This window comes from Cupressus sempervirens, chromosome 2 (genome assembly GCF_028749045.1).
Source record: "Cupressus sempervirens isolate cs-2001-9-10 chromosome 2, ASM2874904v1, whole genome shotgun sequence".
NCBI classification, from domain to species: Eukaryota; Viridiplantae; Streptophyta; class Pinopsida; order Cupressales; family Cupressaceae; genus Cupressus; species Cupressus sempervirens.
Genome location: NC_143119.1, coordinates 525109621 through 525134438, shown reverse-complemented (window position 1 = coordinate 525134438; position 24818 = coordinate 525109621). Strand labels below are relative to the sequence as shown.

General features: G+C 35.8%; 1 protein-coding gene across 16 annotated transcripts in view; it reads right to left on the bottom strand.

Annotated features, from left to right (window-relative positions):
- The window catches only part of LOC149573265 (RNA-binding protein 2-like), a 45621-nt gene extending 21027 nt beyond the window's left edge, over positions 1-24594 (bottom strand). For 9 of the 16 annotated variants that reach the window (XM_089814464.1, XM_089814478.1, XM_089814466.1 and 6 more), the window contains exons 1-2: positions 24525-24594; positions 24028-24123 (exon numbers count right to left, since the gene is read on the bottom strand). In XM_089814464.1, the coding sequence (XP_089670590.1) occupies positions 24028-24091 (64 nt within the window). In that variant the 5' untranslated portion in view covers positions 24092-24123; positions 24525-24594. The remainder of the gene's footprint in view (positions 1-24027; positions 24124-24524) is intronic. The other 7 variants (XM_089814465.1, XM_089814467.1, XM_089814473.1 and 4 more) reach the window with 1 other exon arrangement.
- Between the last annotated feature and the right edge of the window lie 224 nt (positions 24595-24818).

Below are 24818 nucleotides of genomic sequence, written 5' to 3'. Positions count from 1 at the left end.
GATTATTATCATCCATATTTTTCGAATCAACTTCAAAACTCATATCAACATCCAAAGTGTCAAAATCTGTAGTCCTGCTGTCAAGCTCTTCTGTACCTAAAGAAACTGTCAAGGAAGCTGAATCTTCAAAACTGTTCACTTCATTCTCCCGGATGTCATCAAGGTCAAAACGATCCTGGGACTCATCTGTACATGCTTCCAAATATGAAAAATCTTCAACACCCTTCAGCAAGAATGGTCGTCTACATATATAAACCAGACCCAATACTGGTGTATAAAAACTAATACCAACATCGGATGTTCTGCTAGCACAAGGAAAGACAACACCGTATACTCTGCTGATCAAATCCATGATAGCATCCAAATAATCACGGCTACCATAAAGTGCTTTCCAGTCAACTAAATCCCAAATGTTGCTGAAACATTCTTGAGTCCATATTCGTAAACAAGGAACAGCTGGTAACTCAAGCAAACTCCTTACCTGAGTAATGTGACCAATACCAATTAACTTCACATACCTGTCTGCCATTGTCCTTGTATCCTGGATGTGAATGCAAGATGAACTCGTAGCATTATCAGCTACCATATATGATCCGTCAAATGTAGAGAGCTGAGTGTTAGACGTACCAGATGAAATTAAACTTAGCTCCATGCCATGCTCATTCTCATGTCTCTCCCAGTCCTGTAATGCCAAAGTTGCTCGAGTGTCCTCAAGCTCGCAAGAAAGCTTGACAACTTCCTCCTCCTTCCTCCTCAAGGCATCTGAATAGTCTTTGGCAAGGCTTAGAAGATAGTCACGATCTGATAGAAGATGCAAATAGCTCAACTTCGTCGTTCCCATTCCTTCACCAATTGCATGTAAGTCACAACAAGAAGAATTCGCCTGAACTCCCTTATGTCTTCCTCGTAACTGAATCATCTGGATGTGCGCTTCTAACATCTCCCGCATCCTGTCATGATGAGATAAAGAAGCCACAATACTATCTTTACTTACCTTCAGCTGGCTGGACAAATCATGTGAAGTACTGCCATTCTCATCCTCATGTGATGAAGCATCTAACTGAGCCTGGTACTCTCTGTCAGCAAAATCATAAATGCTCGATGTCTGCTCATTTTCACTAGGTATCTCATCATCATGCACAATGACATCTTCATCATCATCTGAACTCACTTCACTGTAATCATTGCTTGTCAGAACCAAACTACCTTGAGTACCTGAGACATCACCTTCGGGAAACTTGTATTCAACTGTCTCAACTTGAGTGTCAAGTTGACAGTTACTATCCATCAGCGTAATGTCCTTCACCGCTTCTTCCTGTGACCGAACTGAAGCCTCTGACTGGTTGTACACTTGTTTCTCGAACTCCTCATCAAGGTTCCTAGTAGCATCTCTCATTGTATCAGTCAACGCTTTGTGAGAAGATTTGTCAAAACGAAATCCAGTTGATTTATTCACCTTAGCTGGGACGGACAGCCTGTCAAGCATACGGTGGTGTTTAACCAACAGTTCAGACATGTTATGTTTGATTTTTTTGAGCTCATCCTGAATGCTTGAATAGTCATCCTTTCCACAATTCCGACTCTGAATACTGCGTCTATTACTTGTCCGAGATTGTGTCCTCGGAGACTTTGTGTTGTACCTGTCCATCTTGGTTGAAGTAGAGTGCTGATCACTCATGTAAGTCGGTTCTCACCCCACAGGATGGCAAGAAAACCGCTCTGATACCACTGAAAAGACCCTAGCTATAAAGGTCACTAAATCCCTACCATGTACTGTGGCAATTCGTCAAATAGTTGGCAAACAGGCTCTGATACCAAGTTAGTAACCGTTGCACCAAAAGCCCGGACTGTTAGTAAACGGCACCTCCCCGCGTTAAGGGGGCAACCCCAGGATAGCCACGCTAGCGAGGACCCCGGACACATGGTAGCGACAAACCGCACGGACAGACCTACGTCACCTTCCGTTAGGGGCCCACTCTGGGGACATCACAGTTGCCCGTGTGTCACTTTCCTATTTAAACCTTGCCTCAGAAACCCAGCCTCTTGCCTTGACTCCTTCCTTCCACCAAAGATTCAAAGTTTACCTTTGTTAAGTGTTGATTCCTTAATTTCCCTGGTCTTTGACACCCCAGCCCCTTCCACTTGACCTTCAACATCAAATTTCAAGCTTACCCTTACAAGAACCCCAATATGCCTTGCCCTTGATCTCCAACTCCTTTCCTACCCAATGCCTTGCTCTTTCTCTTATCCTTGTCGACATTTGTAACTGTCGTGATGGATTCACAACATGTGGACCAACACCTTTTCAATGTGATATGCCTTCAAGATTGTGTTCAGACATGCTCCTACTTGACACCTATAATGTTATATGTCAAGCCCCCAACCCCCAAAACTCCAACACATTCTAAATTTTGCATTGCTTATGCATCCACCACCTTAAACAACTTAAAAATTGCCATTAAGGCCCTAAATTGGGTCTCAAGAATGTTCCAAAGTTATTGTACTGCACCAAAATACAATTCAATTTCACAAGCATTTCAATTTGCTCTTTTCAACAAATTATGTTTTCTAAGGTGTGCATCTTTCAACACAATCTATATTTTTGAAAGAGGAAATCTGAAGCCAATTTATGCAAGTGACAACACAAATTTCTCACGACCAGGCAACTCTTGTTAGTATCAGTTCATTTCACATTTAAACAATTAAAACATGTAAACAACACACATCCTTGTTGGTTATGAGAGCAGACTAGGTTTCATACATCTAGTCTAAGATATAGGGTACTTTATATTTAGGCCAAATCTGATTTTGGTTTACATTATAGTTTGAATCCTCGAGTTCCGCCACAAAGGGACCTAGGCAAAACCCAAACAAAATCAAAGTTGCCTAAAAGCTAGATCTGAAGTTTATTATCATGAATATCAATTTTGGGCTTTCTTGCATGCTTTTGTATTTGAGTTTGTGCAGTTGGAAGTCTTGAGTTGAGATACAAATGGGTCTACAAAATCAAATACAAAGTTGGTTGTACTTTAGATATAAGCAAGGGTTGTGTTGGTTCCCAAAACCACAAATTGGGACTCTAAGAGCTTTGTCAATTGTCTAATAGGTTCTCAATCAAATTTGGCCACCAAACAGAAATAACCCCTTTATTTGATTCCCCTGCACTTTAGGCTTCGCTAAACTTAGGCAGGTAAACCTTCATCTTAAACCTTAATAACTTGGTTCAAAGTTTTCTATAGCAATTGTAAACTTTGTGATTTCTTGAATTGGTAAAATCCTTGAACTCCATCAAAATAAAGTTATATATGAATGTTTTGGGATACTTAATTGTGAAATGAACATATCTGAATGAAGGCAATAGTCCTTATGAGTTATGGACATGGCAAAATATCAAACTTCAAGACCTCGGACATCAACCCACTTTCACAAAATAAACTACAAACCAAACCCTTATCCAGCCTTGGGTAACATAGTGAAACTTCCACCAGATCCTTACATACAACCCTAAGAGACAGTACTACACCATCCACTACTTTATACACTAAAGCTTCAATTGGCAAAACAAAATACATTCTATTCCTCTTTTTTTTTATATATCTCATTGCTTGCTCCTCTTTCCTCAAACAAAGACTTGTCTTTATATATCTTCTAATTTCAAAGAGTTGTCTTTTGGTAAGAGAGACATCTCTTATAATCTTATGGCATCTTTCATTGACAAAAAATAATTGTAACCTTATTACATGAGTTATGTAATCATCAATGATTATTATGATTTAGTTTTTGTTGTGCCAAGTAAGACGTTATGTAATACACAGTGCTTTAGAGTGATCATGCCTTTCCGTTATATTCCTCATTTCCATTGGTCAAGTCAAATCAAAGTAACTCCTTCCAAATTCAATCTTGACTTCTTAATATCATTGATTTTTTTCAAAGTTTTTTCATATATTTATATTGTTGATGTTGTGTGCACTTAATTGCTTTATTTGTATCATTGTTTTGAAGAGCTTTGTGATCATTGTTTGTTGTTTCCCATTGTATTCAAATTGCCCTAGAACTTATAAAGACTAAGTATTGCTACAAATAATGAACATGGCTTTCATTGTTTGCATGTACACATGACTCAATCTAGTTTGTAAGTTTCTACCTCTTCCTCAATTTCTTATTGCTGCTTTAGAAAGTTTGACATTATGTATTATACATTGCTTATATTGATCGTTGTCAAAGACTTTTGAATATAAGTTGCCAGTGATAACTAAGTTGCACTTCTCACAAACGGGTTGACATATATATATATATATATATATATATATATATATATATATATTCCGACTCATATTATCGATTTCTTTAATTTCTTATTCCTTTATTCATTTTATCAGGTCTCCTACATTATGTTAGAATTAACCTTAGAAATAACAAATACATGCAAATATAACCAATATCAGAAAATAATAAATCACACATAAGAGAACACAAGACACGAAGATTTAACATGGTTCACCCAATCCCTGGGCTACATCCACCAACATCAAGTCCAATATTATTATTATCCAGTGATTGCAATCCGCAATCCCTTACAACTCAATACTGTCGCAAGAAGCTACAGTATCACCATTACATTATAAAATCCCTAACCCAAAGCCTTTTAAACAAGTTTTTGTCACTTACAAACTTAGGGCTAGAATAAGTCGTCCAATACGAAAAATAGCAGCCAACACCTTTAACAATATAAGGTCATTTTTGGTTTCGGGGAATCAGCCCTCTAAAACCCCCGCATGGGCATTGCCCCTTGACCCCACCCTATACTGCGACAAGGAGCGCACCTCGGGTGTTGCCCCCAAACCCCCGTAGAAATAATATGGGGAGAAAACCACGCCGAATAAACCTCTGAGTCTAATTAAGCTCCACATCACAACAATCTCCCACTTGGAGACTCATCAGGCTCCACAACAATAACCTCCCACTTGGAGACTGATTATAGCACTGCTAAACATGTAGCTCCCACTAGAATATCAAACCACCTTGAACTCTGTTGTTCTTTTATTCTATTCAGTCTAGAAGACCAATCGAAACCGAAGAGTTCAACTTCTTCCTTGTTACTACCTTGGTAAACATATCTGCTAGATTATCATCTATGTGTATCTTCTCCAGCTTTAATTGTCCACCATCCAAAACTGACCGAATGAAATCGTACCACAACTATATATGATTTGTCTTTGAACGCAGAGCTAAATTATTTGCATGATGAATGACACTAACTATTTGTGAGCAAATAATTATCCCTCTATGGATGTCCAAACTCTTCTATGAAGAACTGAAGCCATATCATCTCTTTGGCTGCCTCTTTAGCAACAACATACTCTACCTCTGTAGTGGATAAAGCATTAACCTTCTACAACCTAGAACCTACCTCGTTGTTGCTCCACCAACAGTAAATACATAACCTGTAGTACTCCGCTTGGAATCAATATCCCCTGCCAAATCTAAGTCAACACATCCTTGTAAATCAGTAGTAGAGCCCCCAAAATGTAACACTTACTAAATGTTCCTCTCAAATATCTAAGAATCCATTTATCTACATTCCAATGCCCAATTCTTGGATGACTCGTATACCTACTAAAACTCCCACTGCATGTGCAATATCTAGCCTAATACATACCATAGCATACATCAAGCTTCCTGCAACTGAAGCATAAGGTACCTTGGACATCTTATCCTCCACTTCTTGTGTCTTGGAACACATCTCCTCAGTCAACTTCAAATGACCAGGTAAAAGTGTGCTGACAGCTTCAGCATTGTCCATAGAGAAACGTTGCAACACCTTCGCAATATAATTAGCCTAAGATAATGTTGATTTCCTGTTCTTCTTATCCTTGCAAATCTTCATACCAAGGATTTGTTTTGTTGCCCCCAAATCCTTCATAGCAAATGAATGTGTTAATTGTTCATTTAACCCCTTAATGTGATCCATGTTAGACCCAGCTACAAGCATATCATCAACATATAAACATAAAATAATGTAGTTGTCATCATTTAACCTCTTAAAATAAACACAATGATTTGAATGACACCTATTGTATCCATGCCCATGCATAAATCTACAAATTTCAAATACCATTGCAAAGGTGCTTGCTTCAACCCATATAAGCACATTAAGTTCTCCTTACCTTTGACCTCAATTCCCTATGGTTGTGCCATATGTATCTCTTCATCCAAATCACCATTAAGGAAGGTTGTTTTAACATCAAGTTGCTCTAAATGCAGATCTTCAATAGCCACAATATCTTTTCAATGTGAACAGAAGTCATTTTAACAACAGGAGAGAATATCTCATCAAAATCAATGCGTTTTTCTGTACAAATCCTTTGACAACTAACCTGGCTTTAAATCTTTGCTTACCTCCATCCACTTCTTTTAACCTGTAAACCCATTTATTTTGTAAAGCCCTTTTACCTGCAGGCAACTTGCATAAATCCCATGTCTTTTTTCAGCAAAGAGTCCATTTCTTCTTTCATTGCAGACTCCCATTGAATCTTTGTATCCACTTGCAAAACTTCATCATAACATTCAGGTTCACCAACATCAGTAAGTAAAATAGAATACAATGAAGGAGAAAATCCTTCTAAAGGTCTACTTAGCCTTGTTGACCGTCTAACATTCACTAAGGTGTGTGATATTTGTTATTGCGGTTGTTGCACATCATGAGGAATTGTCGGAACATCAACTTTTGAAATATCATCTAGCACTACATAATCTCATGTTGCTGCAACAAATCTTTGTACAACACTTTCTCATCGAATATGACATCCATACTTCTTACAATTTTACAATTTTCAAAATCCCAAAGCCTATAACTAAATTCATCAATATCATATCCAACGAATACACATTTCTTTGACTTAGCTTCTAGCTTGATTCTATTTTCAGAATCTATATGAGCAAATGCTTCACAACCGAAGGTTTTGAGAAAAGAATAACTCACCTTCTTATCAATCCATGCTTCTTTTGGAATACCACAGCCCAAAGAAGTAGAGGGACCTCTATTAATCAAATCTACAACAATATCGATAGCCCCCGCCCACATGTTTGAGGGCAACCCTACATGCAACCTCATGCTTCTTGCACACTCCATTATAGTCCTATTCATCCACCTTGTTTTCCTATTGAGTCCTTGAAACAACTTTCTGTTTACGAATACCATTAACAGAACAATAATCTTCAAAATCATGACTGCAATACTCACCACCATTATTAGATCTGAGACATTTAAATTTCTTTCCAATCTCATTTTCAACCAAGCATTTCCATTTCTTAAAAGTTTGAAATACGTCAGATTTCTATCTGAGAAAATAAACTTTAGTCCTTGAAACAACTTTCTGTTTACGAATACCATTAACAGAACAATAATCTTCAAAATCATGACTGCAATACTCACCACCATTATTAGATCTGAGACATTTAAATTTCTTTCCAATCTCATTTTCAACCAAGCATTTCCATTTCTTAAAAGTTTGAAATACGTCAGATTTCTATCTGAGAAAATAAACCCATACTTTTTGAATTGCACCATCAATAAATGTAACATAATGATGAAAGCCACTAAGGGAAGATACCTAAGTTGGTCCCCATACATCGATATGCACAAGCTCTAATCTCACTTTTCTTTTCCTTCCCAATCTTCACAAAACTCACTTTCTTTTGTTTACCATACACACAACTTAAACAAAAATCCATATTAACACATGCTTTGAATGAAGTACTTTCATACCTTCTCACTCGTGCCCAAGTCTATTGCTACAATAGCTATTTGTTGTCCCTACTAAACTGCGGCAACTGTATGCAAACCCTAGCGAAATTGTACAAAAAGCCCTCTGATTCAAACAAGGTATTTCTCATGAAGCGTTTATTTAATATGAAGATGACAGAAGGTGGATCTGTTGCAGATCATTTAAATGACTTTAATACTCTCTTTTGTTTACCATACACAACTTTCATAGAAATCAATATTAACACATTTCAAACCTGGTAAAACTTGCTTTGAATGAAGTACTTTCATACCTTTCTCACTCATGCCCAAGTCTATTGTGCTACAACTCTATATCAGAATCTACATTAGCTATTTGTTGTCCCTGCTTAACTACATCAACTATATGCAAACCCTAGTGACACTATAAAAAGCCCTTCGATTCAAACAAGGTATTTCTCATGAAGCGCTTATTAAATATGAAGATGACTGAAGGTGGATCTGTTGCAGATCATTTAAATGACTTTAACACTATTACTAGTCAATTATCTTATGTGGGTATTAATTTTGATGAAGAATTTAGGGCTCTCTTAATTTTGTGTTCTTTGCCTTAAAGTTAGAATGGCTTGGTAATGGTTGTGAGTAATTCTGTTCTCAACCTAATATCTTAAAATTTGATGATGTGATTGTTTTTATTTGAGTGAGGAAACTCATAGGAAAACCTCAGATGGATCTACGTCAGGAAGTGCTTTCAAAGCACAAGGCAAAGGCAAAACAACTAACTGAGGAAATAATTCAAAAAATCGTGGGAAATCAAGAGAAAAGTCAAAGGGGAGGAGGCCTCAGTTCAGAGGACCACGAGATTGTCGGTACTATGGTAAACCAGGGCACAAGAAGAAAGATTGTTGGACTCGAAAGAACAATAAAGGAGATAAACCAAACAGGAACAAGGAGACAAATGTGGTAAGTAAGAAATCCAAAAAGGATGCTTTCCTTCTATCTTTAGAAAGTGTTGATGATTCATCAATTTTAGATTCTGGTGCTTCATTTGATGCTATACCTCAGAGGTTATTTTATTGATTATGTCCAAAGGGATTTTGAGCTTGTTTATTTGGGGGATAAAGAACCCTATCAGATTGTTGGAAAGGGAAAAGTTAAGATTAAGTTGCATAATGGAAATCATTGGCTACTACACAAGATAAGACGTGTTCCAAGGCTGAGTAGAAATTTAATTCCAGCAGGGCGACTTGGTGATGAGGGCTGTGTAGTTACTTTTAATGATAAAAATTGAAAGGTTTCAAAAAGTTCCTTTGTAGTAACAAAAGGTGTGAAAGTAGACACCTTATATCTTTGTACAAGTCATAGTGTTCCATCTACTTTGATTGTTTCAGAGAAAAATGAATGTTCAAGAACAACTGCTTCAGTTGAGCAAGTAGAAAAAACTATTGTTGTAGATTATGATACAATGTTATGGCACCACAGACTTAGGCACATGAGTGAGAAAGGTATGAAAGTACTTCATTCAAAGAAAGTTTTACTAGGTTTGAAATGTGTTAATATGGATTTCTGTGAAAATTGTGTATGGAAACCAAAAGAGAGTGAGTTTTGTGAAAATTGGGAAGGAAAATAAAAGTGAGAAATTAGAGCTTGTGCATACCGATTATGGGGACCAACTCAAGTATCTTCCTTGGTGGCTCTCATTATTATGTTACATTTATTGATGATGCAACTAGAAAAGTATAAGTTTATTTCCTTAGACAGAAATCTAATGTATTTCAAACTTTTGAAAAATCGAAATACTTAGTTAAAAATGAGACTGAAAAGAAATTAAAATATTTCAATTCTGATAATGGTGGTGAGTATTGTAGTCATGAATTTGAAGATTATTGCTCCCCTAATGGTATTCATAGATACAAAATTCTTCCAAGGACTCCACAAGAAAATGGAGTGGTTGAACGCATGAATAGGACTATAATGGAGCATGCAAGAAGCATGAGGTTGCATGCAGGGTTGCCCTTAAACATGTCGGCGAAGGGTATTAATATTGTGGCATATTTGATTAATAGAGGTCCCTCTACTCCTTCGGGTTGTGGTATTCCAGAGAAAGCATGGACTGGTAAGAACGTGAATTATTCTTTTCTCAAAACCTTCAGTTGTGAAGCATTTGCTCATACAGATTCTAAAAATAGAAGCAAGTTGGAAGCTAAGTCAAGGAAATGTGTACTTGTTGGAGATGGCATCAATGAATTTGGTTATAGGCTTTGGAATTTAGAAAATCGTAAAATTGTAAACAGGGATGTCATATTCAATAAGAAAGTGTTGTACAAAGATCTGTTGCAGCAACATGAGAAGAAAGAAGATGATTATGTAGCGTTGGATGATACACCAAAAACTGATGTTCCAGCAATTTCTCATGATCTGCAACAACCGAAACAACAAATACCACACACCCCAATGAATATTAGACGGTCAACATGGCTAAGTAGACCTCCAGAAAAATTTTCTCCTTCCTTATATTCTATTTTACTTACTGATGCTGGTGAACCTAAATGTTATTATGAAGTTATGCAGATGGATACAAAGATTCAATGGGAGTCTACAATGAAAGAAGAAATGGACTCCTTACTGAAAAATAAGACATGGGATTTATGAAAGTTGCTTGCAGCTAAAAAGGCTTTATAGTATAAATGGGTTTACAGGTTAAAAGAAGAAGATGGAGGTAAGAAAAGATTTAAAGCCAAGTTAGTTGTAAAAGGATTTGCTTAGAAAAAAGCATTGATTTTGATGAGATATTCTCTCCTATTGTTAAAATGACTTCTACTTGCACTGTTTTAAATATTGTGGCTACTAAAGCTTTGCATTTAGAGCAACTTTATGTTAAAACAACCTTCCTTCATGGTGATTTTGATGAAGAGATATATATGGTGCAGTCACAGGGATTTGAGGTCAAAGGTAAGGAGAATTTAGCGTACCGATCGAAGAAAAGTTGATATGGCTTGAAGCAAGCACCTCAACAATGGTATCTGAAATTTGTCAGGCTTTTGCATGAGCATGGATATAGTAGGTGTCATTCAGATCATTGTGTTTATTTTAAGAGGTTGGATGACGACAACTACATTAATTTATGCTTATATGTTAATAATATGCTTGTAGTTGGGTCTAACATGGATCACATTAAGGGATTAAAGGAAAAGTAGCACATTCATTTGCTAGCAAAACAAATCATTGGTATGAAGATTTGCAAAGATAGGAAGCACAGGAAATCGACATTATCTCAAGCTGATTATATTACAAAGGCGTTGCAACGTTTCTCTATGGAGAATGCTAAAGCTGTCAGCACACCTTTACATGGTCATTTGAAGTTGACTAAGGAGATGTGTTCCAAGACACAAGAAGAGGAGGATAAGATGTCTAAGTTACCTTATGTTTCAGGTGTAGGAAGCCTGATGTATGCTATGGCATGTACAAGGCATGATATTGCACATGCAGTGGGAGTCGTTAGTAGGTATATGAGTCATCCAGGATGAGCATTGGAATGTAGTAAAATGGATTCTCAGATATCTGAGAGGAACATCCGATAAGTGTCTACATTTTGGGGGTTCTACTATTGATTTACAAGAATATGTTGACTCAGATTTGGTAGAGAATATTGATACCAAGCGGAGTACTACAGGTTATGTATTTACTATTGGTGGGGCAGCAATGAGCTGGGTTTCTAGATTACAGAAGGTTAATGCTTTAACCACTATAGAAACAAAGTATGTTGCAGCTATAGAGGCAGCCAAGGAGATGATATGGCTTCAATTCTTCATGGAAGAGTTGGGACATCCACAGAGGGATAACTATTTGTTCACAGATAGCCAAAGTAACATTCATCTTGCAAAGAATTCAACTTTGCATTCAAAGAGTACGCACATACAGTTGCAGTACCGTTTCATTCAATCAATTTTGGATGATGGACAATTAAAGCTAGAGAAGATACATACAGATGATAGTTTAGCAAATATGTTTACCAAGGTAGTAACAAGGGAGAAGTTGAACTCCTTTTTAGCTTCGGTTGATCTTCTAGACTAAACAAAATAAAAAAATAGCAGAATCCAAGGTGGTTTGATATTCTAATAGGAGCTACAGGTTTAGCAATGCTACGATCAATCTCCAAGTGGGAGGTTATTGTTGTGGAATCTTATCAGTCTCCAAGTGGGAGATTGTTGAGATGTGGAGCCTAATCAGACTCAAAGGTTTATTCAGCACGATTTTCTCCCCATATTATTTCTACGAGGGTTCCCAAGACATGGTCAAGGGGCAGCACCCTAGGTGTGCTCCCTGTCGCAGTATAGGTTGGGGTCGACGAGCAACGCCCTCACGAGGGTTTTCAAGGGCATTGCCCTCAAAGCCAAAAATGACCTTATATTGTAAAGGCGTATGCCACTATTTTTCCTATTGGACAACTTATTCTAGCCCTAATATTGTAAGCGGCAAAAGCTTGTATAAAAAGGCTTAGGGTTAGGGATTTCATAATGTAATGGTGATATTGCAACTTCTTGCAACGGTATTGAGCTATAATGATTGTGGATTGTAATCGCTGGATAATAATAATAACATTGGACTTGTTGTTGGTGAACGTAGCCCATGAATTGGGTTAACCACATTGAATCTTGGTGTCTTGTGTTATCTTATGTGTGAACTATTATTTTCTGATATTGGTTATATTTGCATGTAACTGTTATTTCTGTCTGAGGTTAATCCTAACATCTCAAATTTGTGAAAAAAGTTTTGGTGGCACAAATTTGTTTATAGTATTATTTGCACATTCCCTTTTGATATCAATGACAAGTTCCATAACAAGGGTGTTTCATTCCAAAATCATATCCTTCTTGGTTTCAAGGTATGCATGTTGTGGCACAATAATCTTCAAAACATTGAATATAACGCTATTGCCTCATACATCATGTCATGCTGAGAAAACAAATCTAAGATGACATTGACTTCTAGCTTAATTGCTTATGGATAAGATATATGCCATATGCAAGGATCCCAATACAAATATGCCAATTACCTAAATCATTAAAAATAATATTAATAAAATAGCTGAGAGAGGTTGATCAAATGGAGGCCCTTGCAAACATTAAGGCTCCATCGGTGGCTCTTGTTGGGGACATATGCCCCTAGTGGGCATAATGAGCACCCCAACTTTCTCTAGAGAAGCGAGCCACATTTTACCTGTTGCAAAGTAAAATTGGGTGGCCCCAAGCCCCCAAAAGTGAACCTTAATACTTTCCTCTATCGTGCACTTGATTTTGATTGAGCAATAACTCCTTCCTTTCGATCATGGTATGCTTTCCCTTCATCACTTGCTTAGATTCAAAATTTGCCCTTACCTTATTAACAAGAGTATTTGGTATGCTTTCCCTTCATCACTTGCTTAGATTCAAAATTTGCCCTTACCTTATTAACAAGAGTATTTGAAAAATAAAAAATTCATAATCAATTAGCCCCAACATCTAAATCCCTTGTTGTATATGATGCATCATCTTTACGAACAATACTTATTAGTTCTACTTCATCAATACAGTCTTTGATATCCAACTTATGTTTTGCCTTTGAGAGGTCCTCGGGTGCACTATGGTCTTTCTTGAATGGAGGATCCATATGCATTTGATCAGTCATGCCAACATCTAAATCAATTTTCTCTACTTGGATGTCTTCTTGTACACAATTTCTCCGTACTCGAGATATTGTTTTGGTTGTCTTGTATGACTAGCACCACTATTGTATGTGAGTTGTCTCTTACTTTGCCACTTATCTTATATATTTGTATCCTCGACTTTTGAAAATACCCCTTCTCATATATAAGATTTGAAAAAGTAGAAGTGCATATACAATAATATCCACAAAAGATACATTGAATTTTTTGGTTGCACCAGTGATCCGAGATGAGGCCAAAGGGAATGCTTATTGAATTCCCCTCATATGTGCATCATATTCCTCACTCAAGTGTGAAAACTATAAAGGAATCCTCATCGTCCATTTTACTTTCGTGTTCACTTGGTAATTCATCAAAAAGAGGGTTTGAATAAATTGCAAAAGTATTTTATGTGACATCCTTTTGTATTTATTCACCATTACATATTCAACAAGGTTGCACAGGTACGCGTACCCAGACCCTTGGTACACGTACTAGGTACTGGGACGCGTATCCTGTACTAGGTACGGACTAGGAGCATGTTTCTAATTTTTCAAAATGCCACATCAGCTTTTAAAAAGTAGAGGCGGCACAATTTGTTGTGTTGGAAAGAAAACCTAAAACACGGCATTATATTGAATAAAACACGACATTAAACACGACTTTGTCACAACAGGGTAAAGTTTAAACACAACAAGTTAAACATGAGGTTAAACGCAGGCATACATTTGAAAAACGCGGGCTGGAAAACGGAAGGAAAGAGCAAAGTTAAAACGCAAGGCAAAGTTAAAACGCAGGGCAAAGTTCAGACGTCGGGTTTTCATCCATGCAGAGACTATTCTATCAATTTTTCTAATTTCACAATCCACAAACTCGCGCACAAAGGTATTTGTTTAACTTTTTAAAGTTACAACTTCATATTTTTATTTTTGCACTCTGAGTTTAGAAATTATTTCAAAATTATAGTTTAGAAATTAGCTCTCGTTTTCATTTTTTTTTAACTTTTTAAAATTTTGAGTTTTAACTTTTAACTTTTTAATATTTATAATTTTATATATGATTGACATATTATATTTAGGATATATTATAAATTTAAAATAATAAGTTTAAACTTTAAGGTTAAACAGTAAACTTAAACCAAATAAATTAATAAATATTTTTAAATTTCAATATTTATACAGTTTATCAACTTTATTGAAATTAAATGTTATCTTTTAACTTTAGTCTTTAACATTTATATAATTTAAAATTGATAAAATTTAGTAAAAATATTATTTTATTGATTTAATTTACAATTTAGTAGTTTACTCTTTTGACTTGTCACAATACACAGTCATATTAAATTTTTAAAATTTTAAATTATAATATAAATATAGATTTTTAAAATTTTAAATAGATGTTTGCAATTTAAATAATCATTCAAATTTTAAATTGAAATTTATTTTAGATATTAAATTTAAAATATAAAGCAATATAAAGCAACTTTAATTCTTTTTTATTTGCTATACAATATCTTCTCGATTGAGTTTACAGTTTGACACTAATTATCGAATATTTTTTTTATTTTTCCAGGTAGAATGTCAGGTGGAGGAAAGCAAGGGTCGTACCCTTTGTGGAAGTATGTTGATCGTGTTCGAAGGCCAAAGGGTTCAAGTGGATCAGCTGAGGTCACATGCAAGCTTTGCCCTTTGAAATGGAAAGGTTCTTACACAAGAGTGAAGGCTCACTTCCTTCACATATCTGGGGTAGGTGTTGATCTTTGTACAAATGAGGTGGAACGATATGATCTTATACGGGAGCAAGAAAGGGCTGAAGGGAAAGTTACTAAGAAGAGCTCTCATGCTTCAACAACAGGGCCTGTACGGAGTCAACATGGAGATTCAGAAGTAGATGTCTCAACTACAGATGTAGCAGCAAAACATGCCCGCAAGAGACAACACATTGGCAGCTCAAACCCCATTGGAGAATTGTTTGATGTGCATGGTCAAGATGCTGTTGATGCAACAATCGCACAATTCTTTTATGCAAATGGAATAGCATTTAATGTTTCTCGCTCCCCTTTCTACATTGAGATGGTCCAAACTATCCTTCATGCACCAACAGGGTATAAACCACCTGGATATGAAAAGCTTCGCACTACTTTACTTGATAAAGAGAAAGTCGATTCGATGACCAAACTACACCAATGAAAAGAGTGTGGGCTAGAGAGGGATGCAATATTGTGATGGATGGGTGGACAGATGCTAGAAATTGTCCATTACTTAATATCATGGTAACATGCAGCAAAAGGCCTTATTTTTTGAAGGCAATAGACTATTCAGGGCAAGAAAAAAATGCAAATTTCTACACACCCAGCTATGTGAGGGCATTGAGGGGGCTACACATGTGGGGGCTACACATGTGGTCCAAGTTGTTACTGATGCTGCCCCTGTTTGTAAAGCAGCAAGTATGCTGGTGCAAAAAAAGTACAAGCATATATTTTGGACACCCTGTTGTGTGCATTCGTTGAATAATGCACTCAAAAGACATTGGCAAGTTTCAATGCATTACAGATCTCATAGAGAAGGGGAGAAAAATACAAATCTTTATATGCAATCACCACCACACACAAGCCATCTATCGTAAATTTGCCAAGGTGGAGCTACTCAAACCTGCTGATACACGTTTTGCTTCTTACTTCATTCTTCTTGACCGCCTTTGTGAAGTCAAGGGAGTTTTGTGTTCCACAGTTGTTAGTGAAGCATGCACAAGTTGGAGACAATCCACTTCAGATACTGTTGTTGAGGTGCAAGGTATGATTCTTGATGAGCATTTTTGGGCTGATGTGAAATTTGTTATGGAGTTTATTAAGCCCATATGTGAGCTGATCAGATATAGAGATTCAAATAAGGCATGTTTGAGAGAAATTTATGAAGCAATAGATTCCATGTGTGAAAAAGTCAAGACAATAACTGATATAAAAGAACCTTCTCTATATCCTTTGATAGAGGAGACGTTACATGGAAGATGGAATAAGCTTAACACACCTCTTCATTGTGCTGCATATGCTCTTAATCCTAAATGGCATGATATACAAGTGATTGGGAAGAGGGCTCCACATCAGGACAGAGAGGTAATGAAAGGATTTTGGGTTGCAATAAAAAAGATCTATGGCTGAGGTGAGGATGTTGCAGTTGTAAGGAGTCAATGGAATAAGTTTTCATGTGGGCAAGGTAAGTTTGGTTCTGTGGAAGCTTTATATGATATGAAATTAAAGATAGACCCTATAGAGTGGTGGTGGAACCATAGAGGTGGAGCTCCTGAATTGCAATCATTTGCAATAAGATTGCTCTCACAAGTAACTAGCTCTTCATCTTGTGAGAGAAATTGGAGTACTTATGGGTTCATTCATTCACTATTGAGAAACCGTTTGGGATCAAAGAAAGCAGAGAAATTGGTGTACATCAGGATAGAGAGGTAATGAAAGGATTTTGGGTTGCAATAAAAAAGATTTATGGCTGAGGTGAGGATGTTGCAGTTGTAAGGAGTCAATGGAATAAGTTTTCATGTGGGCAAGGTAAGTTTGGTTCTGTGGAAGCTTTATATGATATGAAATTAAAGATAGACCCTATAGAGTGGTGGTGGAACCATAGAGGTGGAGCTCCTGAATTGCAGTCATTTGCAATAAGATTGCTCTCACAAGTAACTAGCTCTTCATCTTGTGAGAGAAATTGGAGTACTTATGGGTTCATTCATTCACTATTGAGAAACCGTTTGGGATCAAAGAAAGCAGAGAAATTGGTGTACATTCACAACTCACTTCGTCTCCTCTCTCGTCTAGATCCAGGATACAATGACGATCCTTCATCAAAATGGGATCAAATCCCACCTAATGGAGAACTTGTTGCCCTTGTGGATGGAGAGGTTGAAGTAGATGGCCTTATTGACTTGCCTATTGTTACTCTACCAACAGAGGAACCTGAACTCGAGAGTGATGACTATTTGGACAGCATCAAAACTGAGGACCTTGATATGGATGATGAAGGCATAGAAGACTAGAAAATAGATTAAGATGTCTGATTTTTGTTTTAGTTTTTTGTTTGCATATCAGCTTGCTATTTATCAAGCTTATTTCGATATGTAATCAGTTTGAAACTTTGGTACAATATTGATTAACAGTAGATTATAATCTATAAAGTTTTTCGGATTTTCACTGTTTAAACTTTTAAGTTTAAACTAGAAGTTTATCATTTCTAATATCAATATGTCCTATCTATATGATTTATGAAGTTATTGTTCATATTTAAAGTTTGTCTTCTCTGTTAAGTATCTAAACTCTAAAGTTTAAACATTCATCAGTAGTATATATTATAAATTTAAAAGTTTAAACATTTTTGGATTTCTTGTTTTGGATGCTCAATGTCATGACTCATGACTAATATTTTGATTTTCAAATTTTCTATAAGATAATTAATTATATATATAAAAAATTAGACATACAAACGTAACCCCATCCCCTGTTTTGAAAAATACATGTACCTGTACCCGTACCCGTACCCATACCCGTTCTCGTTCCCACGCACCCATGCAACCTTGATATTCAATTTAGTTTATCATCTTTGCTTAAGGACTTGTTACATATCACTTCACTACTAAAGAATATTTTCTTCCTTGTTTTCCTAATTGTGCATGTCTAATTTATTCTTATCTTCATACTTTAAATGTAATTCATGATCATAGCATGGATTGAAAGATAGCTCTTCTAAAAAAATTTCCTCCACACATGTTGTGAGTTTTATTATTTTCCAAAGTATCCTCATGTTTCATCTCTTTATTGTGTTCATCATGATGTATATGGTCATCTCTCATAGGGCCTAATATTTCTATCATTGTGTACATCCATGTTTTATCTATAAGACATGGCTCACATTCCGAGAAGCTATTTTCATGTTGTTGGACTTGTTTAAATAGATAATCCTCTTCAAATGTTTCATCTTTCTGGCATTGATCTAAGACTTCATCAAAACTTCATTGAACATGTCTGGCATTGATCTAAGACTTCATCAAAACTTCATTGAACATGCATTGAATAATTAATGTGTTTAATGCCTTCAAGACAAGATAAAGTGTTGACCATGTTTTCCAATGCACTTTTGATATTCAATCTCCAATAACTAAGAGATTTCTTATACACTAAGAAGTTCATCTTCCCCCTAATCATTGGTGTCTGTTGTTGTCATGCAAATTTCACCATTAATAGGCTCTTTCTCCATCTAATCTAGAACTTCTCCTACATCTAAAACATCACTTAACTCATATACATCTTCAATATTGCATTCACTATCTTTTGCATAAAGACTGTTAGATTTATATTCTACTTCATAATCTTGAGCAACATATCCAAGCTAAGCTCATCTAAGATCCTCAATTCATTGACATTTCTTATGAATTCTTTTAGTAAAAGCATATCGTCTGGAGGTATCCTCTAATACATATTTCCTCGTGAATATTGTATAGAAGTCTCCTCTTTAAATCTCTCCAAACTGAAAAGGGCATCAAATAAAGACATGTTAGGGTCTTCCATCATGTTGTTCTGGTCTTCATACATGTCCTCTACTTCTTGATTTGCATCATGAAATGTAGCAAGGAACCACTGCTCCAAATTCCCCCATGATGAAATACTTTGTGTGCAATAAGTCATATGCCTCCCCCGCAAAAATCCTTCAAGGTTCTAACAAAGAATTGCATGACTTTACAAATCTACCTTGTATACATGTATGAACCTATAGAAGGCATCCAAATGGTTGAGAGCAGATTCACCACCTTCTCCATAGAATTTGGGGGCAATATGCGAGTCTCAATTATAACAACTAGGGCTACATTGAAACCCTCTAACATCTAATGATCTATTGTGAAATTACTATCAGGATTTAACAGTTAAATCCTGATAAATCATACAGTTAAATCCTGATAGCAATATCACAATTTGACTTGCTGTGGAAATTCTAAATCCTGATAGCAATATCACAATTTGACTTGCTGTGGAAATTATCTCCTACTTATCAATTGATGAGCTTACGTTGCTTTCTAATGAATGGTTCATAAGGCACAACAATTGGTGAAGGTTTTGCATATGGGGTTGCAAGCTTTGGGTTTAACAATGGAGGAAACTCCATAGATAAGCGCACTCAAGCTGGAGTAGTACTGGAATGTGTGACCTCCCGGGAAGTCCCAGTGCTTCACCCCTATGAGCATCACCTAGATCCAATGGGTGCTAATTGTTCCATTTCTTCTCATGAGAGATGGATTCATGTTGAATTACTACTCATTAAACATGGGTCATTGAGTTTGAATCAAAATCACACAGTTACACCTAATAGCAATATCACAATTTGACTTGTCGTGGAAATTATCTCCTACTTATCAATCGATGAGCTTAAGGGGTTTTCTAATGAATAGTTCATAAGGCACAACACTTGGTGAAGGTTTCACAAATGGGGTTGCAAGCTTTGGGTTTAACAATGGAGGAAACTCCGTAGTTAAGTGCGCTCAAACTAGAGTAGTACTAGGATGGGTGACCTCCCAAGAAGTCCTAGTGTTTCACCCCTGTGAGCATCACCTAGATTCAATGAGTGCTAAGTGTTCCATTTCTTCTCATGAGAGATGGATTCATGTTGAATCACTACTCATGAAACATGGGTCAATGAGTTTGACTCAAAATCACATAATTAAATCCTAATAGCAATATCACAATTTGAATTGTTGTGGAAATTATCTCCTACTTACCAATCTATCGATCTAATTTCACTCGGAACACATTGTCTTATTTTCCTTGGTAGGAACATTTTGCAATAAAAATGTCCCTTTTTTCATAAATCAGATACACTTCTCAAGGAATATAGTGATTGTGTTGATCTTCTAGGCACCTGCTTCCAACTGAGTACATTTATAAACAAATTGATACAATTGCTTTCTAATTGTGATCTACAAAATTTGAAATTTTGGGTAACTTCACAAAATATATTGTGATCAACTCTCTCCAATAGAGTAGCCAATATGTTGGTTCCCAAAACCATAGATTGGAAATCCAAGAGCTTTTCCAATTCTCTCATAGGATTACTCAATCAGTTCTAACCATTGAACAAGAATAACCTCCTAATTCAATTCCCTTGCACTTTAACCTTTGTTAAACCTAAGCGGGTACACCGTCACCTTAAACCCTGATATAACTTGGTTTGAAGCTTTTTTATAGCGAATTTAAACATTGAGTTCTTAAATTAGCAAAATCCTTAAACTTGATCAAAATAAAAGTTATATGAATATTTTGGGATATTTAATTGTGAAATGAATATGTTTGATTGAAGGCAATAGTGCTTATGAGTTATGGATAAGGCAAAATATTGAACTTCAAGACCTCGGACATCAACCCACTTTCAAAAAATAAACTGAAGACTAGTACCTTATCCAACCTTGGGTAAACAGAGTCAAACTTCCTCTAGATCCTTATATACAACCCTAAGGGATGGTGCTATACCATCCACTACTTTATAGACTGAAGCTTCAATTGGCAAAACAAACCCTAGTCTTAATTGAATTAAATTTCTTTGGGAAACCAATTAGACAAAATTCACAAACAATATTTCATATGCAAATTTTGATGATTAAAGACTTGCACTCGAATCAATTTCTTCATCATTAGTAGCAATTGATTTTAAATTCAATAATCATTGGGGACAAATCTAAACAAAATATTTGAACTTCAATTTTCAAGATGAATAAATAAACTAGGGCTCTTGCATTAAATTTTTAAAATGAGTACAAATAGTCTATGCTTCATTTACAATATTCAGCCTATCAAAACTACAAAAAACATTCTATTCCTCCTTATTTCTCTTTTTATATATCTCATTGCTTGCTCCTCTTTCCTTAAACAAAGACCCATCAATTTATATCTTTTAATTTCAAAGAGCTGTCCTTTGGTAAGAGAGACATCTCTTACAAGCTTATCGCATCTTTTCATTAACAAAATACAATTGTATCCTTATTGTATGAGATGTGTTATCATCTATGATTATTATGATTTAGTTTGTTGTTAGGCCAAGTAAGACGTTATGTAATATCACACCTTTCCGTTATATTCCTCACTTCCAATGATCAAGTCAAATCTAAATGTGTTCTTACAAATTCAGACTTGGCTTCTTAATATGAATGTATGGAATATGACGAGACCTTTGCTCCCAATGCAAAGATGAGCACCATAAGGTTAGTCCTTGTCATGAAAGCTCGGTGGGATTGAGAGGTCAAACAAATGGGCGTCAAGAGTGCATTCCTAAATGGTGAATCACAAGAAGTGTACATGGCATAGCCCCCTAGTGTACATAAGAGGTTGTCAATAATGAACACCAAGTAGTGAAACTAGTGAAAGCACTCTATGTTCTCAAACAAACTCCTCAAGCATGGCACATGAAAATTGATAAGCATCGCCTAGATCAAGGTTTCTAGAGTTCTAACTCAAATGTGTATATCAAGACTACTAGCAGCGATGTCATCATTCTATTCATTTAAATTTATGATTTGATTATCACAATGAGTTTCAAAATATTGATTCAAGAAATCAAACCAAAATCTCTATTAGTCTTTGGTCAAGCTATGCTAAACAAATTCACAATGCAAGATTTTCAACCAAATTTGATTCTCTTGTTGAGAATGAATCCACATTCATACAACTAGTGGACAACTTGATATATCTACTAATTTATTCTAATTTAATGGTTACTTCTAGAAATTGTAAATATCTTGTATAATAATTTCTTTCTATTATTTGTAATTTCCCGTTTAGAAACATCTCAATTGTTATCTCTATAAGAAAAACTCATCTTTTGTTAATAATCAACCATCTTATCACTTACGTCTTGTAATGTATTATACCTTCTTGATGACATCCCCAAAGATTGTGGAGAATAGGTTTTAGGACCTAGTAGATCTCAGCCCTTACATCAGCGATACAATTAACACTTTTGTAACTACAAAAAGATATAAGGAACACAGCATAAAACCTCTTTACAACTAAGAAGTATGGGAAAAAAAAGATGGCATGTCTAACAATACAATCGAAAGATCATAGACCAACAAAAACCCTTAAGAGTAAACCATCATCCATATTAATTGATTCTAGCCATTGCTCTGTGCTACAAAACATAAAATGCAAGTTAGACAAACTACAATGAATCATCAATAAGTGCAAAACCTTCATGTCTTTGACCACTATGCTGCAATGTGCCACACTAGGTTCTGTGGTGTACAACAAGAAACTCACCTTGATCTTTGTGATGCACAATAAGCAATTTGCAATGCCAAAGACCATGACCCACCATAGACAACATGCAATCCCCAATTAGGGGATCCAAGGTAAAATCCTAGTGAGTAGCATGACTTGAAGGACTCAGTCTCACTCCTCATATGGAAAGGTAAACCACAGTCCAAAAACATACAATCAAAATAAATAACATATTGCTTATTGCATAGAAACATGAAATACCGCATTCAGAAAATATGTCATTTCCAAAAAAATAGTATTAGTTATTCAAGGCTGCAGTACAAACTACATAAAAGCAAAGGTAATACATAAACCTATGTCACAAGGTTCGCCAAATTTTTGGCTCCAAGTTCGAAATTTGGCGAACCTAAAAAATAAATTAAAAATTCGTATAAATTCAGCTCAAATTCGTTTTGGTTGCAGGTCATTATTTCTACGGTAGCTTGCAGGTCATCGTTTCTATTGTAGATCACAGGTCATGGGATAGAAATCGTTTGTGCAGGTCGCAAGTCGTAGGATACAAATCGTTTGTGCAGGTCGTGGGATACAAACCTCAGCTTTTTGTCTGCCCTACAACGAACAAGATGGAGAATCAAGGCTTTTCAACGCCCTGAAAAATCGTTCCTTTATGAAACTTGTCTTATTTCGTTCCTCCATCGACAATGGCGGACCTGCGCATTCGCATTCGCATCCATTCCTCTTCATTCGCAGTTTGGGCATGAATATTATTTTTTAACGTTAGGAGATTATTTAATTATAGGTTTGGGGTAATAGTTTTAAATTTTTACTATAGTATGTTTAATGTTTGGAGATTATTTAACTTTGAATTTAGTTAATAGTTATAATTTTTTATTATTGAATTTTTTTTAATCTTATTAAGATATTATTGTTAGTAATTTTATATTATTTATTAAATATTAAAACATGTTAATATTTTCTATATTATATAATCATAAATATCATATATTTATAACTAAACATGTCTATACTTATATTTTTTATATTATTTTGTCAATTATTAAAATATTTAATAATAAAAGCATATATTTATATTTTCTTTTAGATTACATTAGGCAAATTTAATTTCGAATTTTTTTGGATTTTTTTGACTTGTCGAACTTCATCCGAATTTCATAGTCGTCGAACTCGGACTCGAACTCGAAACCATTCCATGGAAACAGTAAATATTGACTTTCATTTGATAAGTTGCACTGAACTATTTTAAAAAACAAAGATGAACCCAGCACAACATAAATTTCACAAGTACAAATCCAAAACTAACATAATAGATCTAAATTAACTTACCACGAGCACGCTTGGCAGAGGCGGGTGCCCCTAACGGCCGAGCATCTCTCCAATAGTCCCCCATTGTTCTTGCTTGAATTATATTCCAATCCTACTCTGCCACAAAATATAAAACGGGTTTTAAAGAACAGGCCAACATAAAACCTGTAAGTTTTGCCGTACAACGAAGTCGAATACAAAAAGCAATAAATAGAATGATGCGACAAAAACATTAATATACGACCAAACCCTCCTAAAAAATCCCCCTGGTCTTAAGAAGGAAAAACAAATCATGCTGTAAACGCTTGAATACAAGGAAAGAGCAGTGCGTGGTCGCAAAACCTATCTAGGAGCCACGAACTCCAAAACCCTTGATAAAATGATGTTTAAGCTAATAATCTTACAGATTGCAGAAACTTAAGATATGTGTACATTAAGGCAAATTAAATCACGAAATGCTAAGCCTTTGACCTTAGACCTGCGTCTTCTCGGAAAAAAATATATCAAAATTTTCTTACCTGAAACTACGCCGAAACCCTTAGAACATCCGTAGGGCAACCAAATTGTGTTAATAATATGACTTAAGAGGGGAAGAACAGTCGGTTTTGGCTAGAATATATAAGCTTCGCAAACGATTTAAAAACCCTAGCCCCCGAGATGCCTTTCTATAGCTTTCTCATGTTCTATTTAATTTCGTGATTTTAACCTAACGACTCTAGCTGCCCCGGCCATAGTTTCTATTCTTATTCTTTCTTTTATTTGCGTTTCACTTTTGGTGTCCAACTAGTGCTTGTAGAAGACGAGGTGCAATG